A 19,292-nucleotide genomic window follows, 5' to 3' on the forward strand; every position below is an offset into this window, starting at 1 on the left:
AAAACAAAAAAATATTTCCGATTTCACCACATTTGAAATATAAAAAAATTTAATTTGACGACATGTGCTTAACGCTATTATATAGGTAATGGTAATACAAAAAAACGCTATTATTTACATAACTGATAATACAAAAAAATGTTATCATATATGTAATTTATAATACTAAAAACCGCTATCGTTAAATAGCATAACAAATAACCAAAACGCTATTATATACGAAGATAGTAGAGCATTATGCTATTGTCTTCAATATGTCAAACATAAAATATGACAATAGCTGTCTCGACGGGCCATGCCTCAGGAGGACTGTCTTTCTTTATAGAAACAATATAGAATAATAAAATTTAAATATTCATCTAAAAAAAAATGTAACACAAATAACACGCTATAATATAATAAAATATGACAGCATAATAACGCTGTGAAATATGTATTAATAACATTTGAACAACGTTATTAATAATACTTTTATTGCAAACCAAAAATCACTATCACATTAACCGATTTAATAGCAACACCAAAATCTGCTATCTAAAATGCTCGACCTATTATCACGGGCGATGACAGAGCACTTAACTAAACGCTATGCTATAGTTAGATAGCAGTTTTCACCCGCTACTAAAACCTGTTTTTCCAGTAGTGGAGAGTTTGTGAAAACGAACATTTTCGAGTGTTATTATCCAATTTATACGATTAGTATAGCAGTTAAAAATGAGTGCGTTTACGGGTCATTTCTGTATGGTTGACCCTAGTTGTGATAATGTTTCCATATACAATATAAAATACGTACAATAGAGGGAGAACTATTCAACAACTTAACGGATCTAAAGACTACAACGTTTGATTTGAGAAATGACAAATTGAAAAATAAGACGAGTTTCCATAACATATTAATATATACTTGGTCATTAACATTTTTCCTTAAATAACATTTTTTTGTTGGAAAATCACTAGTTATAATATTTTCTGTCAATTTTTTTCCCTTCCGTCCGTATATTCTTTTTGCTAATCTAAGCAGTTCATAAATGGACTTTCTATCCAGCTGTGTTCTTATAAGACTTTATGATAGCTACCATATTATGTATATAATATATGTATAATAAAATACTGTGATATCTTTGTATATTATTGTAACATCACAAAAATGTCAAAACGAATTCTGGATAAATTACATATATCAAAATTCCACTTTTGCCAAATTTCCCTAGACAAGACTCGATTCTCTTCCCGGCAATGTCTCCCCCGGAGTTGCAAAGAGCCAGAGAGAGCAATCCAATCCTCGAGCTTAAAATATTATCAGCCAGTGAAGTCAGCCATATAAATGCAACAGACAAGATGGACGTATACGCCGTCGTTTCAATCTCCGGAGACAATAATCAAAAGAAACAAGCGGCCAAAACACCCATTGACTTTTACGGTGGGTCTAATCCAACATGGAATCACACCGTTAAGTTTTCCGTCAACCAGGAAGCAGCCCGAATGACCCTCAAGGTCAAGTTATTTAGCTATTGGCTAGAAGGTGAGAATGACCTTTATTTGGGAGAAGTCAATGTCTCGGTTCAAGAGCTTCTTGCCTCAAATCCGTTTCCACCGTTAACTAACGGTAACGAAGGTAAACTCAAGTTGGTGACTTACCCTGTTAAAATCACGGAGAGAACCAAAGGAACGCTGAGTCTCTCGTATCAGTTTAAACCGGCTGCCCCGGTCCATGATATGTCTCCTTCGGCCCCGGATTACTCGCTATCGTTTGGTCAACCAGTGTACCCAAATCCGGATCCAGCGAGTTTTGGTCAGCCTGTCATGTATTCTCCTCAGTTTCAAACCAAACTAACCCTAGAGCTTGTGATCAAATCCGCTAAAGACATAAAAGGCGTCAGCATCCGTAATGAGATGAACGTATACGCTTCGGTTATGATCCGCGAGGGTAAGACAACAATTAAAGATACGGCCAATACCCCTATCGTCTATTGTGCCTATAGAAACCCAAGATGGGACCACGAAGTTGAGTTTTCGCTCGAGAAGAAGTTAGTTCGAGAAGGCCGTTTGACCCTCGTTGTGAAAATAATCGGCGTCCGGCCATTACTTGGCGATAAAAACGTTGGTGAAGTTGTAGTCTCCATTCAGGAGCTATTTGAATTAAACCCGCCGTTTCCTCCGTTAACTAACGGTAATGATGATCTTGGTGTGAGTTCAATAACTAGGGATGTGACGGGTCCGCACGGAGCAAAAGGAACATTGACCTTCACGTATAGGTTTTTTGTGGAGGAAGCTCCACAACCGTTTATTATGTATCCGGTTCATGGAACCTCGGGTTACGCAATTGTTCACCCGGGAGCAAATGCTGGCCCAAGCAACGGTCAACTGCCACTTTATATGCCACAGCAATATCATCAGTCACATGGCTACCAACAATATTCATCACAAGAATTGGAACTTGAACCACATAAGCCACATCAGCCTCAACCACAACCGCTCCACAAGCCACTACTGCATACACAATCACAAGCACAACCATATCAGTCACATGGATACCAACAATATTCACAACCGCAAACACAGAAGCAGCAGTCTCAACTCCAACCGCTCCATCAACCACTAGCGCATACACAATCACAATCACAGCCATACCAACAATATTCGTCACCGCAACCACAACAGCAACTACTACCACAACAACTTCCACCAATGCAACAGCCAACACAATCAGAGTCACAAGCACAAGCTGCACGACCGACAACAAAGCCGCAAGAAGGGACTATTGCAGCCTTAGGGTTAGGGACGGCGATAATGGGACGAGTGATAGGTGGAGCTTTAATGGGTGAAATGATGTCCGATGAAGGAAACGTGTATGAGGCTGAGGCCTGATGGCTTAGTTTAATTCCATGAGTTTTGTACTTTTGTTTATTCTAATTTCGTTGTTCTATTTTATATTTTTTGGGGTTTGTGGATTCTTTTGTTTGTTTTTTTCCCCATTGTTTGCCCTTGTTTCTATTGACCAGCTTAAGTGAGATACGTGCGTGACATTTATTCGATTATTTGTTTGTTCCTAATGGGTATAAGATGAATTATATCATCAAAGACTTTTGTTTTGTATGTTAATTAGAAATTAACCCGCGTAATATATACGCGGGATTATAATATCTTAAATAATATTTTAATAATTAGTTTTAAATTTTAGTTCATAAATTTTATCGGTATATATAAATATGCCTATAGTTATATCATGCAAAAATTTTACATTCATCAAATAGAAATTTAATTTATTGTTGACTGATGAATTTTATCATATTTTTAAATAATAATAATAAATAGTATAAATAAAGCAAAATAAACTGTTTATTAATAATTGAGTTTTGTAGTCTGTTCGCAAACTATAAAAATTAAATTTATCTTCTTTAAAATAGTATAATTTTTGTAAAACTTAGGTTTGATATATAAAAAATAAAAATAAAAAAATAAGTTATATTATTTAGTAGATTGAATATATACCACCTATTTTAAAAATTAATATTTGGAATCGCAAGATTTGTTTTGGATATTAAAAAATTAGAATCATAATCTTTTCATATCAAAGTAATCCGTCTATATAACTTATTTGTATTTTATTAGAATATAACTTAAAAAACAATTTTAATATATGTTCTTTAATGATTCACACTCCAAAAAAAAAAAAAAATCGTGTCAAATTTTTTGGTAAAAATAATTTTTATCTATAATCAAGTAACATAACAAATTATACTTATACAAAATTTCACCATTTTTCAATAACATAATTTTAATCTTGAATTTTTAAATAAATAACATAAGAAATTGTCATATTTTTTAATTTAGAAATGTAAATATACTCAAATATATGAGAAACAAAAACTTTCTATATTGTTTTAAATAGATTTGAAAGACAATTATATCCTTTCCTATTTTAGTTATTTTTGTTATTTGTAATGACATTTCATGTAATAACTTACATATTTAAGTTCATTTTTAAAAATGTGTACTCAAATAATAATATAGAGATATAATTTTGAACAAGAATTGTCTCACAAAATTAAAAAGAAGGCTTCTACTTAATTATTTGCTCCAACATGGTCGAATTTGATGTCCAAAACTAGTGAGTGTATAGTATAACTGGTCGAATTTGAAGTCCAAAATTAATTTTGTGAGACAATTCATCAGTGTATAACTGGTCGAATTTGATATCCAGAACTAGTGAGTGCATATGTTCAGGTTAAATCTAAACTTCATACAATTCAACAAAAAGCTCGAATCCAAAAAAAAAAAAAGGCCCAGATCAAACACACAAAATGTGTAAATTCAGTATCTTTTAAAAGAGCATTGATATGAAAACATTGATTTCTTACTACACGGTTCTCTATAATTTTTGGCTTTTACAAATCGTGTCGGTTATAAAGACAAAAATGGCGATGATGATTTTTAAGAATAGTTTAAGGCTTTTTTTAACTTTAAAATTACTAGAGCCTTATTGGTTAAAATATAACTTGAAAAAGATAATCTATTTTGAAATCCTTACAGCCTTTAAAGTCAATTTGACAAGCAAAACAAATTTCAATCTTCACTTGTCAGGTTAATTAATTAGTAAAAGCAATAGATGCAATCAAGCCAATAAGAACTCGAACCACTTGAAATAATTCAATACATGTTTATATGAGATCTCGGGTATTATAGGTAACTAAGATTTAATTATATTTGAAATTATGCTGAAAAATTAGTAAATATCATCATATAAGTAGACATTAAATACAACAATCGTCGCAAACAACTTGACATTCGCAAAAGACGCATATTTTTAGGCTGAGGAGTGCAATTACAGTTCTTAGGCATCTCACTTGCACTTCGTGCAGCCAAAAAGTCAAGTAAACAAGTGGTGCATGGACTCCCTTTATCTGTGCATGATCCATTGAACACTTGTCTCGAACGACAGTAAACTGGTTCATGTGTTGCTGCAACACTTGGTTCTTCTATTTTGTTATACATGTCAGAAAAAAAACAGACGAATAGACTTAGTAATTCAAAATATTTATTTTTAACCCAAACAGTTTTTCTGGTGAACCAAAATATGCATTTATATATTTCTATATATATATATATTTATATATGATATGTATATATAAGAGGAATACCACTAACTGAATTTATTATATATCCAAAAGATTTATTTATTTATCTGCAAATTATCTCTTCTGTAGTCTTTTTCATCCGAATTTAATGCTATTTTTTGGGTAATACTGAATATTTTTTGTTTAGTACGTTATCTTTAATACTAGATGATACACTATTTTTTAACATACAAAGAATTTACACACAAATTCATAATCTCTTTTGGTTATGGTTTTACCCTATTACTTTTTACCAATTTGAAGTAAAATTTGGCAATCTAAAAAAGAAGCCCTATTTATATATTTCGTATTACCTTGTGATAAGTGGGCGGGGAGAAGAGAAAGGACACAAAAAACCAAAAAAATTGCAGCAACCTTCATCTTTTGTTTCTCTTTATTTATTTATTTTTTTTTAATTGTTATCTTTGGATTGATTGTATGTTATAGATTCAGCCTGTAATTGGTTTTTATAATGCAACTTGGGTGCACCTCAATTTTTTTTTATGGAAAGAAAATGTTAACGTTTACCATATTTAGTTTACGTCATTTTAGTCAATTCTGTATTGAAAAAGTCATCGGAACACCTCTGTGTTATGGTATAACATTTATTGTTTTTATATTATTTAGAATAACTATATTGCTGTAAAAAGGAAATGCGTAGAATTAGGAAATACTTATTAAAATGATAAATGAAAGTTCCATGAGTGATATCCTTACAAAAAGGTAAAAACTATGATTTTCTCTTTTGGCAGAAAAATAATGTTGTGTCATTTAAATTTAAAAATAAACACATTTCTTAAAAGTATAGCTTAAAATGTCCACTTTACTTCAATATCAGTTATTATATAAAATACAAAAACCATTTCCTTCTTGATTTCATGCATGATTCATCTCGTTTTTTTCTTTGTTAGATTGATTTGACTTGATTATAAGCTTTTACGAGGACACGTGACAACATCTATGTATATATAACAGGAATTTGATATTGATAAAGAGAAAAATTAAGATCATGCTTATTGATATAGATAACAATCAAAGTACGTACATGGTACAATTTTTTTTTTCTCAATTGAGGCCTTAATGATTAGAATCGTGGATGACGAAGAGAAAACTCACTAAAAAGTAGAAGACATTGTGAAAATTAAATGGAGAAAGTCCAAAGCCTAATTATAATCAACAAATCGAAATAATAATTTAATTGTTGCAAACAACAAAACAGTCGCATCGACGGCGGTTTTGAGGAAGAGGAGTGCATTTGCAATTCTTAGGCATAGCACTTGCACTCTTTGATCCCAAAAAATCTAAAAAACATGTGTAACTTGGTCTTCCTCTGTCTGTGCACGACCCATTGAACACATCCTTTGATGGGCACCACTCTAACTCTGCTGATATTTAAATTATTTGTTAATTAGATTGTGCTGCATGCGGCACATTTTGAACCGATATTTGGTGGAACTGGTATTAATAAATTGGTTTCATCTGAAAATCTGAGCATCATACCTTTGGCAAGGTTGGTTGAGAGAAGGGAGAAAAGAAAGCATAAAATCAATAATAAGATGGCAACGCCTTTCATCTTTGCCTTCGTCTTCTTCTTTTGTTTCTGCTTCTTTGTGTGTGCTGTGAGTTTACAAGAGATTTATTATTTCTACAAATATATAAAGGAACAGTAAATGCATAAATTTTGCTATATTTTGTGATGATAAATTCCTGAAAATCTGGTGTGTTTATGGTAAAAGGGTATATTTGTCATGCATATATAATATATATGGCTCAGTCAAATATTGTCGATATTCTTTTCTATACATACATACTGTATAACACTCAAATGTTAAATCAATCAATTTAAATAATAATTAATAGAAACAAAAAAATGCAAGATTCAAATCTTAGTTTGCCAACAAAAGAGACTCAAATCGTCGTAATCCAAAGTTTCCATATTTCATGATTTTCATCTTCTGTTAATGACCAAAGTCCTCCCATCGTCAAGTTGATAATGAAAGCCACGTCCCATAAATAGATAGAATAATAGAAGAAATCGAACAATTAAATTCTAAGAAGCAAGGAAAGATGGAAGAGGGTGTTATTCTTTTTATGTAATCGTAATTGGTTTGGAAATCTATAAAAGGTTTCTATATTCTTGTAAAATTTACTGATTTTAAAATTTACTATTCTCTATAGGAATACAAATAGATCGGTTCGAAAAAATCTCAAATGTACAACTTACAGCCTACAACCCTACAACATAACCATTTTGAATATATTTTTTCTTTTGATACGCATAAAGTTGTTACAAGTAATAGAGCCGGTCTATCCAGTTATATCTGTCACTACAACGGACTGCAATTATACTTTTAGGTAGTTTACTCCTTAAGTTTATAGACATCGTTTAAAGGAGTAAACTACCTAAAAAGTATGATTGCAAGATATTCTTTTTAAGCGATGTCTATAAATTTAAGGAGTAAACTACCTAAATTTTTAAAAGAGCTTGTGATCAAATCCGCTAAAGACATAAAAGGCGTCAGCATCCGTAATGAGATGAACGTATACGCTTCGGTTTTGATCCGTGAGTGTAAGACAACAATTAAAGATACCGCTAATACCCCTATCGCCTATTGTGCCTATAGAAACCCGAGATGGGATCACGAAGTTGAGTTTTCGCTCGACCAGAAGTTAGTTCAAGAGGGCCGTTTGACCCTCGTTGTGAAAATAATCGGCGTCCGGCCGCTACTTGGAGATAAAAACGTTGGTGAAGTTGTAATCTCCATTCAGGAGCTATTTGAATTAAACCCGCCATCTCTCCGTTAACTAACGGTAATGATGATCTTGGTGTGAGTTCAATGACGAGGGATGTGACGGGTCCGCACGGAGCAAAAGGAACATTGACCTTCACGTATAGGTTTCTTGTGGAGCAAGCTCCACAACCGTTTATTATGTATCCGGTTCATGGAACCTCGGGTTGCGCAATTGTTCACCCGGGAGCAAATGCTGGCCCAAGCAACGGTCAACTGCCACTTTATATGCCACCACAATATCATCAGTCACATGGATACCAACAATATTCATCACAAGAATTGGAACTTGAACCACATAAGCCACATCAGCCTCAACCACAACCGCTCCACAAGCCACTATTGCATACACAATCACAAGCACAACCATATCAGTTTCATGGATACCAACAATATTTACAACCGCAACCACAGAAGCAGCAGTCTCAACTCCAACCACTAGCGCATACACAATCACAATCACAGCCATACCAACAAGGCAACAATATTCGTCACCACAACAACTTCCACGAATACAACAGCCAACACAATCAGAGTCACAAGCACAAGCTGCACGATCGACAACAAAGCCGCAAGGAGGGACTATTGCAGCCTTGGGGTTAGGGGCGGCGATCGTGGGACGAGTGGTAGGTGGAGCTTTAATGGGTGAAATGATGTCCGATGAATGAAACGTATATGAGGCTGAGGCCTGATGGCTTAGTTTAATTCAATGGAGTTTTGTACTTTTTTAAATTCTAATTTCGTTGTCCTATTTGATATTTTTTGGGGTTTGTGGATTCTTTTGCTTGTTTTTTTTTTCTCGCTTGTTTGCCCTTGTTTCTATTGACCCAGCTTAAGTGAGAGACGTGCGTGACATTTATTCGATTATTTGTTGATTCCTAATGGGTATACGATGAATTATATCGTCAAGGACTTTTGTTTTGTAAGTTAATATAATTTTGAACAAGAATTTTCTCACAAAATTAAAAAGAAGGCTTCTACTTAATTATTTGCTCCAACGTGGTATATTTTTAGAGTATAAGTGTATAACTGGTCGATCTGATGTCCAAAACTAGTGAGTGCATATGTTCAGGTTAACTCTAACCTTCATATAATTCAACAAAAAGCTCACCCAAAAAAGAAGAAGCTCAGATCAAATACATAAAATGTGTAAATTCAGTATTTTTTTTAAAAGAGCATTGATATGAAAACATTGATTTCTTACTACACGGTCCACCATAATTTTTGGCTTTTACAAATCGTGTCGGTCATGAAGACAAAAAATGGTGATGATGATCTTTAAGAATAGTTTCAGGATTTTTAACTTTAAAATTACTAGAGCCATATTGGTTAAAATATAACTTGAAAAAGTTAATCTATTTTGAAATCCTTACAGCCTTTAAAGTAAATTTGACAAGTAAAACAAATTTCAATTGTCACTTGTCAGATTAATTAATTAGTAAAAGTAATAGACTGGAACCACCTGAAATAATTCAATACATGTTTATATGAGATCTCGAGTATTATAGGTAATTAAGATTTAATTATATTTAAAATTATGCTGAAATATAAGTAAACATCATCATATAAGTAGACATTAAATACAACAATCGTCGCAAACAACTTGACATTCGCAAAGACGCATATTTTTAGGCTGAGGAGTGCAATTGCAATTCTTAGGCATCTCACTTGCACTTCGGGCAGCCAAGAAATCAAGCAAACAAGTGGTGCGTGGACTCCCCTTGTCTGTGCATGATCCACTGAACACTTGTCTCGAACGACAGTAAACTGGTACCTGTGTTGTTGCAACACTTGGTTCTTCTGTTTTGTTATACATGTCAGAAAAAAAACAGACGAATAGACTTACTAATTCAAAATATTTATTTTTAACACAAACCTTTTTCCTGGTGAACCAAAATATACATATATATATGCATTTATATATATTTATTTATGATATGTATATATAAGAGGAATATCACTAACTGAATTTATTATACCCAAAATTTTTATTTATTTATCTGCAAATTACCTCTTCTGTAGTCTTTTTCATGCTATTTTTTCGGTAATACGCAATATTTTTTGTTTAGTACGTTATTTTTAATACTAGATGATACGCTATTTTTTAACATGCAAAGAATTTACACACAAATTTATAATCTCTTTTGATTACGGTTTTACCCTATTACTATTTTTTACTAGTTTGAAGTAAAATTTGGCGATCTAAAAAAAAAGCCCTATTTAAATATTATTACCTTGTGATAAGTGGGCGGGGAGAAGAGAAATGACACAAGAAACCAAAAAGATTGCAGCAACCTTCATCTTTTGTTTCTCTTTATTTTATTTTTTAATTTTTATTGTTGGAATGATTGTATGTTATAGATTCAGCCTGTAAATTGGTTTTTATAATGCAACTTGGGTGCACCTCAATTTTTTTATGGAGATTCAGCCTGTAAATTGGTTTTTATAATGCAACTTGGGTGCACCTCAATTTTTTTATGGAAATACAATGTTAACGTTTACCATATTTAGTTTAAGTCATTTTAGTGAATTCTGTATTGAAAAAGTCATGTGAACACTTCTGTTTTATGGTATAACATTTATTGTTTTTACATTATTTAGATTAACTATATTGCTATAAAAATGAAATGCGTAGAATTAGGAAACATTTTTTTTAAATGATAAGTGAAAGTTCCATACGTGATATCCTTACAAAAAGGTAAAAACTATGATTTTCTTTTTTGGTAGAAATATAATGTTGTGTCATTCAAATGTAATAATAAACACATTTCTTAAAAGTATAATATTATTTAAAAATAAACATATTTCTTCAAAGTATAGTTTAAAATGTCCCCTTTACTTCAATATCAGTTATTTGATATTTTTTGGGTTTGTGGATTCTTTTGTTTGTTTTTTTTTTCCGCTTGTTTGCCCTTGTTTCTCTTGACCCAGCTTAGGTGAGATATGTGCGTGACAAGAAAAGGCGATGATGAAAACATTGATTTCTTACTACACGGTTCTCCATAATTTTTGGATTTTTTAAATCGTGTCGGTCATGAAGACAAGAAATGGCAATGATGATTTTTAAGAATAGTTTAGGATTTTTTAACTTTAAAATTATTGATTAAAATATAACTTGAAAAAGTTAATCTATTTTGAAATCCTTACAGCCTTTAATTAAAGTCAATTTGACAAGCAAAACAAATTTCAATTGTCACTTGTCAGGTTAATTAATTAGTAAAAGCAATAGATGCAATCACGCTAATAAGAACTCGAACCACTTGAAATAATTCAATACATGTTTATATGAAATCTCGGGTATTATAGGTAACTAAGATTTAATTATATTTGAAATTATGCTGAAAAATAAGTAAATATCATCATATAAGTAGACATTAAATACAACAATCGTCGCAAACAACTTGACATTCGCAAAGACGCATATTTTTAGGCTGAGGAGTGCAATTGCAATTCTTAGGCATCTCACTTGCACTTCGTGCAGCCAAGAAGTCAAGCAAACAAGTGGTGCGTGGACTCCCTTTGTCTGTGCATGATCCACTGAACACTTGTCTCGAACGACAGTAAACTGGTTCCTGTGTTGCTGCAACACTTGGTTCTTCTGTTTTGTTATACATGTCAGAAAAAAAAACAGACGAATAGACTTAGTAATTCAAAATATTTATTTTTAATACAAACAGTTTTTCTGGTGAACCAAAACATACATTATATATATATATTTTATGATATGTATATATACTATATATAAGAGGAATACCACTAACTGAATTTATTATACGGTTATACCCAAAAGATTTATTTATTTATCTGCAAATTATCTCTTCTGTAGTCTTTTTCTTCCGAATTTCATGCTATTTTTTCGGTGATACGCAATATTTTTTGTTTAGTATGTTACCTTTAATACTAGATGATACGCCATTTTTTTAACATACACAGAATTTACACACAAATTCATAATCTCTTTTGGTTATGGTTTTACCATATTACTTTTTACCAATTTTGAAGTAAAATTTGGCAACATACAAAGAAACACACAAATTCATAATCTCTTTTGGTTATGGTTTTATCCAATTACTTTTTACCAATTTTGAAGTAAAATTTGGCGATCTAAAAAAGAAACCCTATTTAAATATTATTACCTTGTGATAAGTGGGCGGGGAGAAGAGAAAGGACACAAGAAACCAAAAAGATTGCAGCAACCTTCATCTTTTGTTTCTCTTTATTTTATTTTTTATTTTATTTTTTATCTTTGGAATGATTATATGTTATAGATTCAGCCTGTAAATTGGTTTTTATAATGCAACTTGGGTGCACCTCAATTTTTTTGGAAATACAATGTTAACGTTTACCATATTTAGTTTAAGTCATTTTTGTGAATTCTGTATTGAAAAAGTCATGGAAACACCTCTGTTTTACGGTATAACATTTATTGTTTTTATATTATTTAGATTAACTATATTGCTATAAAAATGAAATGCGTAGAATTAGGAAATAGTTTTTAAAATGATAAATGAAAGTTTCATAAGTGATATCCTTACAAAAAGGTTAAAACTATGATTTTATTTTGTAGTAGAAAAATAATGTAGTGTTATTTAAATTTAAAAATAAACACATTTCTTAAAAGTATAATATTATTTAAAAATAAACACACTTCTTAAAAGTATAGTTTAAAATGTCCCCTTTACTTCAATATCAGTTATAATATATAAAATACACAAACCATTCCTTCTTGATTTCATGCATGATTCATCTCGTTTTTTTCTTTGTTAGATTGATTTGAATTGATAATAAGCTTTTACGAGGACACGCGTACGTGACAACTTTTATATAACAGGAATTTGATATTGATAAAGAGAAAAATTAAGATCATGCTTATTGATATAGATAACAATCAAAGTACGTACATGGTAACAGTTTTTTTCTCAATTGAGGCCTTTTAATGATTAGAATCGTGGATGATGAAGAGAAAACTCGCTAAAAAGTAGAAAAGACATTGTGAAAATTTAAATGGAGAAAGTCCAAAGCCTAATTATAATCAACAAATCGAAACAATAAATTAATTGTTGCAAACAACAAAACAGTCGCATCGACGGTGGTTTTGAGGAAGAGGAGTGCATTTGCAATTCTTAGGCATAGCACTTGCACTCTTTGATCCCAAATAATCTAGAAAACATGTGTAAGTTGGTCTTCCTCTGTCTGTGCACGACCCATTGAACACATCCTTTGATGGGTACCACTCTAACTCTGCTGACATTTAAATTATGTGTTAATTAGATTGTGCTGCATGCGGCACATTTTGAACCGATATTTGGTGGAACTGGTATTAATAAATTAGTTTCATCTGAAAATCTGAGGACCATACCTTTGGCAAGGTTGGTTGAGAGAAGGGAGAAAAGAAGGCATAAAACCAATAATAAGATGGCAACGCCTTTCATCTTTGCCTTCGTCTTCTTCTTTTGTTTCTGCTTCTTTGTGTGTGCTGTGAGTTTACAAGAGATTAATTATATATATATATATATATATATATATAAGAACAGTAAATGCATAAGTTTTGCTATATTTTGTGATGATAAATTCCTGAAAATCTGGTGTGTTTATGGTAAAAGGATATATTTGTTATGCATATATAATATTATATGGCTCAATCAAATACTGTCGATATTCTTTTCCCCATACATACATATGTACTTGTTATAACATTCAAATGTTAAATCAATCAATTTATTATATAACTAGGATAGTACCCGTGCTGTGCACGGGATGAATGTTATCTTTTATACAGAAATCATGAAGTACTATAATGTATGTATACAGGATGTTGAATGATATTTGATTAATTGCACATTTTGTAGTATTTGAAACAGAATTTATTTTAAGTGTTTATTTATGTTAGTACCATATTGATATAAGATAAATGGACTTTTTATAGTTGACTAACTATTTATTGATTTGTTTTGTATTTTTTTGTTTTTGATAGTTTTCCTTTTTGTAATATACAGAAATGAATGAAATTAACCGATTACTAATATTCATAAATATCTATATTATGCTAATAATAAGAAACAATTACCAAATAAATTAAAGTGTATTATGTAAAGGAAGACAGAATTAATATGTTCGACTATTAATGTTAATATTATATTTTGGTATATTATTTACAACCATTAGAAAGAATAATATCCAAGTTTAAAAGGAAAAAAAATTATAATAACAGAGTGAAGCATCGATGACATCGAAGATCTAGTGATGTGATAGAGAATAATGGTCTTCTCGAAGTTTTAGCTTTCTCTTTCAATTATGGGAATCATTGTTGCTGTTTGCAGAAGCTGTCAGAAGTGAAGATATGATACTATATAATATATTCATAGAGTTTTGTTGTAGTTTTCCTACTGTTGAAGTTGTATTAATTATATTCAGAATTTATTTGGTTTGAGCATAGTTTTTAGTTGAATATACTTAAACTTATTCGACCTATCTTTCTCTTTTAGTATCTTAAAGCTGATTCATATATTCTAGATATCGGAGATAAAAACTGAGGTTCTATTCTATAATCTAATTTCCCTGGTTTTTAGCTAACCAAATGTTTTTAAAAACATTTAGATTACTGAATATAATTTTCTATTATCTAAACTACCACAACTTTAGAAATAACAGAATAAACAGTAATTCGAAAATAAAAATACGTTCTTAATAAGTAGGAATTAAGCAGCAAATATCCAAAAGGATCCACAACAAAACATACGATAAGTTTAAAGTTTTAACAGAAATAGAAAAGTTCAACATCACACCATAGACATAGAAAATAAAAATAAAAACATCACACCATAGACATAGAAAAGTTCAACATCACAACATCACACCATAGAAAAGTTCAACATCACAACATCACACCAACAGAAATAGAAAAGTTCAACGCAACAGATGATGATCCATCTCTAGTCCACATTAGTTGCGCAAGTTCTTTAAGTTGAAGACGCAGCCATCATTTTTTTGGTAATCCTGCAAAATATGAATGACGACTTAATTATATAAAGTTTGAGTTTTAGTAAAGTAAAAGGAAAGATATTTGAATGCTTACTTGTTCCTGAACTTTGAAACTTGATCGATGGGTGGAGCAAGTAAGAAGCGAGAGAAGCCAGTGTTTTCATGTTCATGGATAGTCAGTTCATCTAAACAGATCACATAAATTATATGAGAAATTGCATGTATCTCCAAATTACATATAATTTGATAAAATGATATAGTACAAATATATACATACCGATATTCTTCTTAACTGTCCAGTCAGTTAAAACACAAATAGCGAAGGGACCTGTGAATCCTTTACATCTTTCTTTGATGTCCACAGAAAAGTCACCATATGCAAAGCATTGGAAGGAATAATCCCTAAGTTGATTACAAACAAAGGGTGAGGAAAAAAAAGCAGTAACGAAATTTAATATAAAGCTTAAACTACTATCATACTCTGCATCCTTAAGTGTGAACTCAAGAACTCGCTTTGTTTCTCCATCTGGAAAACACTGGGTGTAGACCTCGCCAATATTTTCAAGACTTCCCATAAAATCTAAATACATAATCAGATATTTCAGTTACTTAAACCAAAATCTTAAAGCATAATAGGTTTTGTATTACTAACAAAACTTAATTATGTAAACAGAACATGCAATGAAAAATATAGTGTGTAATCATAATATACCAACTGGATAATACTGCGCAAATGGTTTTCGGTAGATAGCACTGAATTCAACCAAGTTGATGAATGGATCTTCTGTCTGTGGCCTGAGAGATCCAGCCTTTGCCTCGTGTGTCAGGATAATTTGGTGACTGTGGTTTGTAGTTCTTCCCTTCAGTTCCCATTCAGAATTGGCTATCCGAAAATTAGTTAGCCTCACCCATTTTCCTTCGGTACATACATATTCAAAATAGGATAGTGCTCTGTTTGTAGCAAATCCATTGATCCTGTTACCCTGTAAAAATATACAAAAATATTAATAAAACTATGTAAACATATCAATCAAACAATGGATAACTAATGACAAATATATAACTTACATTCTCGTAAACAAAAATGAAGTTCGTTGCCGGTAAGCCTTCGTCGTCTTTAACGGACCAGCGCTTGTAAACCTTGACCTTAGTGATCCAATCATCTTTCCATGCATGAAGTTCGTTAACATCTGCGTACTCACCCATTAGATTCTTCTTCTTTCGGTAAAAGATGGAGTTTTTGGAAGACAGAAGAGATAGGGTTTTTTCTAGACGTATGAATGGGAAGATAAAAGTTTAGTAGAGAAAATGTAGTATATATAGAAAAAATATTGAACAGATGCGATGGTTGTTATTTATTGGAAAGTTAAAACATTTTTGGAGAGTTGCAACGTTTGAGAAGATTTGGTATATAGATATCAGAAAGCAGTTATTAATATGAGAGTAACTGTTTCTGATTTTTTCAGATTTACAAAGACAATGTATGCATTGATAGACGATATAATATAGGGAAGTAGGAAGTTGGTATATATTAAGTCAAAGTTATTTAGGGCATAAATTTACATGAACATAGATTCTCTAAATAATGAATATACTGACAATAACGTTGAAAATGTTTTACTGAATCTTCAAAGATAAATTTATTTTCAATATTATGAATGTCTATGCATGGAATGGTTAGTTCAGATTTGATAGTTGGATATAACATTGTTTTATGCAATTATGATATTTTAGTAAGAAGGTTATAAGGATATGTATCAGATCAAGTGCATCGCAAATATAGAATTCAATAGTGCAATGATAATGATTGAATGAATAGTAAATTTTAATATTTGTATCATATAGTCATATTCTGTTTACTGATTAAAATAATGAGTATATACAATTAATTCACAGATTTAGGAGACAATATGGAAAACATATAAGGAAATAAAATAAGAAAACTAAACTATGTTTACATTTTCATATGAACTAATTTTTGGAGACAACTGAATATATATATTAGCTATCTCATAATACAAATTTCAAACATATACATACATATCAATACTATGCGATGTATGTATTATGAGAGAAATTTGATAATACTAAGAAGCAGACAATTTATATAGATAAAGCAAAATATAAGGTCCAAATATTTAAACTTAACAAAAGATAAGAACATAATGTATCTCTTATATATCATCCCACACGAAAGTTCAAAAAATAATCAATATTTCATTTCTTCTGCTTCTTCGATGATGTAGCCTCGGCATCATTCTTCATCGCTCCTTTTGACTTGTTTGATTTCTTCTCATTATTCCAAAACCTAGTTAGACAAATGACATATATAAAAATATTTATGATTTATGTAAACAAATTAGTGAAAAAGTAATATTGACAAAATAAAAATTATTACATTTTACAAAAGGATTCCGCTACTTCTAACTCAGGGTGAAATTCAAATCTTGTTATTCCACCTCTGCTTTTGAGATATATATTACCTGTAAATAAATGAGTGTATTTTAAAAACATGTCACCATATTTATAAAAAAAGATATAAAGAGTTATACTGTAACACAAACCTCCATAATTTTTGATACTCCAATCAGTTAGAAGACACAAAGAAGGGATTTGTCTAACATCCCATATTTTGTTATTAAAATCAACAGCTAATTGTCCTACGGCATTGCACTGAATCTGCATATCAGTACACGAAAAATATGAAGTATTTAATTACCCTTTTAGAAAAAACTTAAACTATAAAAAACAACATAATGAGCAATGCTTACTTGTGATTCTTCATTGTGAAAGTGATAGAAGGAGTCATTTTGTTAGGCCTATTTGGGCAAGTTTGATCTTTTATAACCTTTAGTTCTTCAGTACTAATAACAAAACCCAAAAGATCTGTATACATATATATATATATATATATATATAAGGACCTAATCATTCTTATCAACCTAAATATTATACACCTATTTCAATAAATATTGAAATTGAATATAAAGTTAGAATGTTTACCAACAGGGAATTCAGTATCAGCTTTGCCTTTAAGAATTTCTGAGAAAGAATAGAAGCCCTTTCTAGATTCCACTTCCCTTGGTTCAGTATCAGTTATAGTCGTATTTTCCAATAACTGTATAGCCCAACCGATTGGAGAATTTGGTTCTGGTAATGGATCTTCAAAGACCACAAAATCTGTGATAGTCTTCCAATCACCCTCGTTAATTTCTCTATCATATAACTTAATCAAACCGGCATGATACATATATGCTTGAACCATATCACCCTGTATAGAAAAAGTTATGTTCCAAAATAACCAATATAAGAAATTAGGATTAATTATAGTTAACAAACCTCTTCGTCCATGAGCATCATCTGTAACGAATCACGATTAGGAGTTCCTTGGTCGATCCATTTCTTCAGTACCTTAACTCGGAGGCTCCAATTTGTTCTATCGAGATGCAAATCGTTGATGTAGTCATAAGAAGCCATTACCCTAGTGTGTAGATTTATGTTTGAAAGAGAGTAAAGCAATTTAATAAAATGGATGTTACAAAAGTTTAACGATAAGGATATCTTATTTGTCAGGATATATAATAATTAAATTCTTTAAATAAAACCCTACACGTTAAAGGGATTGGAAACCGATTATGTAACCAATACGGTAATACAATTTACTTTATTGAAAGATTCATTCATTTTGGAAAAGGGTATATGCATCGGTCAATCAACTGAAATCTTTCTGCTAAATATGCAGCTTTTCTGAAATTGAATATATTTAGGCAAACTCATATTAGTCAAACTAATTATTATGAGATGTATTGAATATAGTGAAATATGTTTTTCATAGTGAATAAGGATATAAAATATATCTAAAAATAAAATCATACATATATTCCCATAAAAATACATTTAAGTACCCTGTCATGTTGATTCATACAAATATTTCCATAAAAAATATATTCAGTTGATTCATACATATATTTAGGTAAATATTTTTTTACCATAATGTGTTTTTCATATATGATGTCTTTGATAATTGTCGGTTACATTAAACTATTTATAGTATGGTGTTTTAATATGAAATCCTTGTAATTTATATATGTTTTGTCTTCTAATTCATTACTTTGTTAATTGGGAAGCATCAACTTGGAAAATTTACATATTGTTTGTCTAAATAATTATTCACTTTAAAATTTTATCTATGATAAATTGTACTGAATTAAACCAAGTATTATTGAGGTAGACAAAATAAAGAATATCATAAAGGTCAATAGACCAAAAAATTAAAATAATACAAATAAAATAAAAGCCTAACAGATAATATAATTCGATATGTATCTGCTAGATTATTTTGAATTAAATGCTTATTCATGCCGCATCCATGTGCTTATCCTCTATACCTGCATAGTTCAAAAAA

The 19,292-nt window shown here is 30.9% G+C and overlaps 5 protein-coding genes and 1 pseudogene across 5 annotated transcripts; 1 reads left to right on the forward strand and 5 right to left on the reverse strand.

Moving 5' to 3' along the window:
* The first annotated feature begins 1,224 nt into the window (after positions 1-1,224).
* On the forward strand, positions 1,225-2,868 carry LOC18028441 (protein SRC2 homolog). Its single transcript, XM_006414397.2, has one exon. The coding sequence runs from the start codon at positions 1,237-1,239 to the stop codon at positions 2,866-2,868; it is 1,632 nt and encodes a 543-aa protein (XP_006414460.2). The 5' UTR covers positions 1,225-1,236.
* A 1,886-nt stretch (positions 2,869-4,754) lies between these two features.
* On the reverse strand, positions 4,755-5,538 carry LOC18028442 (annotated as a pseudogene).
* Positions 5,539-6,311: 773 nt separating this feature from the next.
* Positions 6,312-6,690, reverse strand: LOC18028443 (putative defensin-like protein 244). Its single transcript, XM_006414399.1, has 2 exons — positions 6,618-6,690; positions 6,312-6,499 (listed from the first exon to the last, which is right to left on the reverse strand). The coding sequence occupies exons 1-2, from the start codon at positions 6,688-6,690 to the stop codon at positions 6,312-6,314; spliced, it is 261 nt and encodes an 86-aa protein (XP_006414462.1).
* Positions 6,691-9,454: 2,764 nt separating this feature from the next.
* Positions 9,455-10,269, reverse strand: LOC18028445 (defensin-like protein 242). Its single transcript, XM_006414401.2, has 2 exons — positions 10,141-10,269; positions 9,455-9,706 (listed from the first exon to the last, which is right to left on the reverse strand). The coding sequence occupies exons 1-2, from the start codon at positions 10,205-10,207 to the stop codon at positions 9,483-9,485; spliced, it is 291 nt and encodes a 96-aa protein (XP_006414464.1). The 5' UTR covers positions 10,208-10,269; the 3' UTR covers positions 9,455-9,482.
* A 981-nt stretch (positions 10,270-11,250) lies between these two features.
* On the reverse strand, positions 11,251-12,148 carry LOC18028446 (defensin-like protein 242). Its single transcript, XM_006414402.2, has 2 exons — positions 12,043-12,148; positions 11,251-11,504 (listed from the first exon to the last, which is right to left on the reverse strand). Exons 1-2 carry the CDS (start codon positions 12,107-12,109, stop codon positions 11,281-11,283), a joined length of 291 nt encoding a protein of 96 aa, XP_006414465.1. The 5' UTR covers positions 12,110-12,148; the 3' UTR covers positions 11,251-11,280.
* An 811-nt stretch (positions 12,149-12,959) lies between these two features.
* On the reverse strand, positions 12,960-13,338 carry LOC18028447 (putative defensin-like protein 244). Its single transcript, XM_006414403.1, has 2 exons — positions 13,266-13,338; positions 12,960-13,147 (listed from the first exon to the last, which is right to left on the reverse strand). The coding sequence occupies exons 1-2, from the start codon at positions 13,336-13,338 to the stop codon at positions 12,960-12,962; spliced, it is 261 nt and encodes an 86-aa protein (XP_006414466.1).
* Positions 13,339-19,292: the final 5,954 nt, after the last annotated feature.

The sequence above is a fragment of the Eutrema salsugineum genome, unplaced genomic scaffold, assembly GCF_000478725.1.
Source record: "Eutrema salsugineum unplaced genomic scaffold, Eutsalg1_0 scaffold_1, whole genome shotgun sequence".
NCBI classification, from domain to species: Eukaryota; Viridiplantae; Streptophyta; class Magnoliopsida; order Brassicales; family Brassicaceae; genus Eutrema; species Eutrema salsugineum.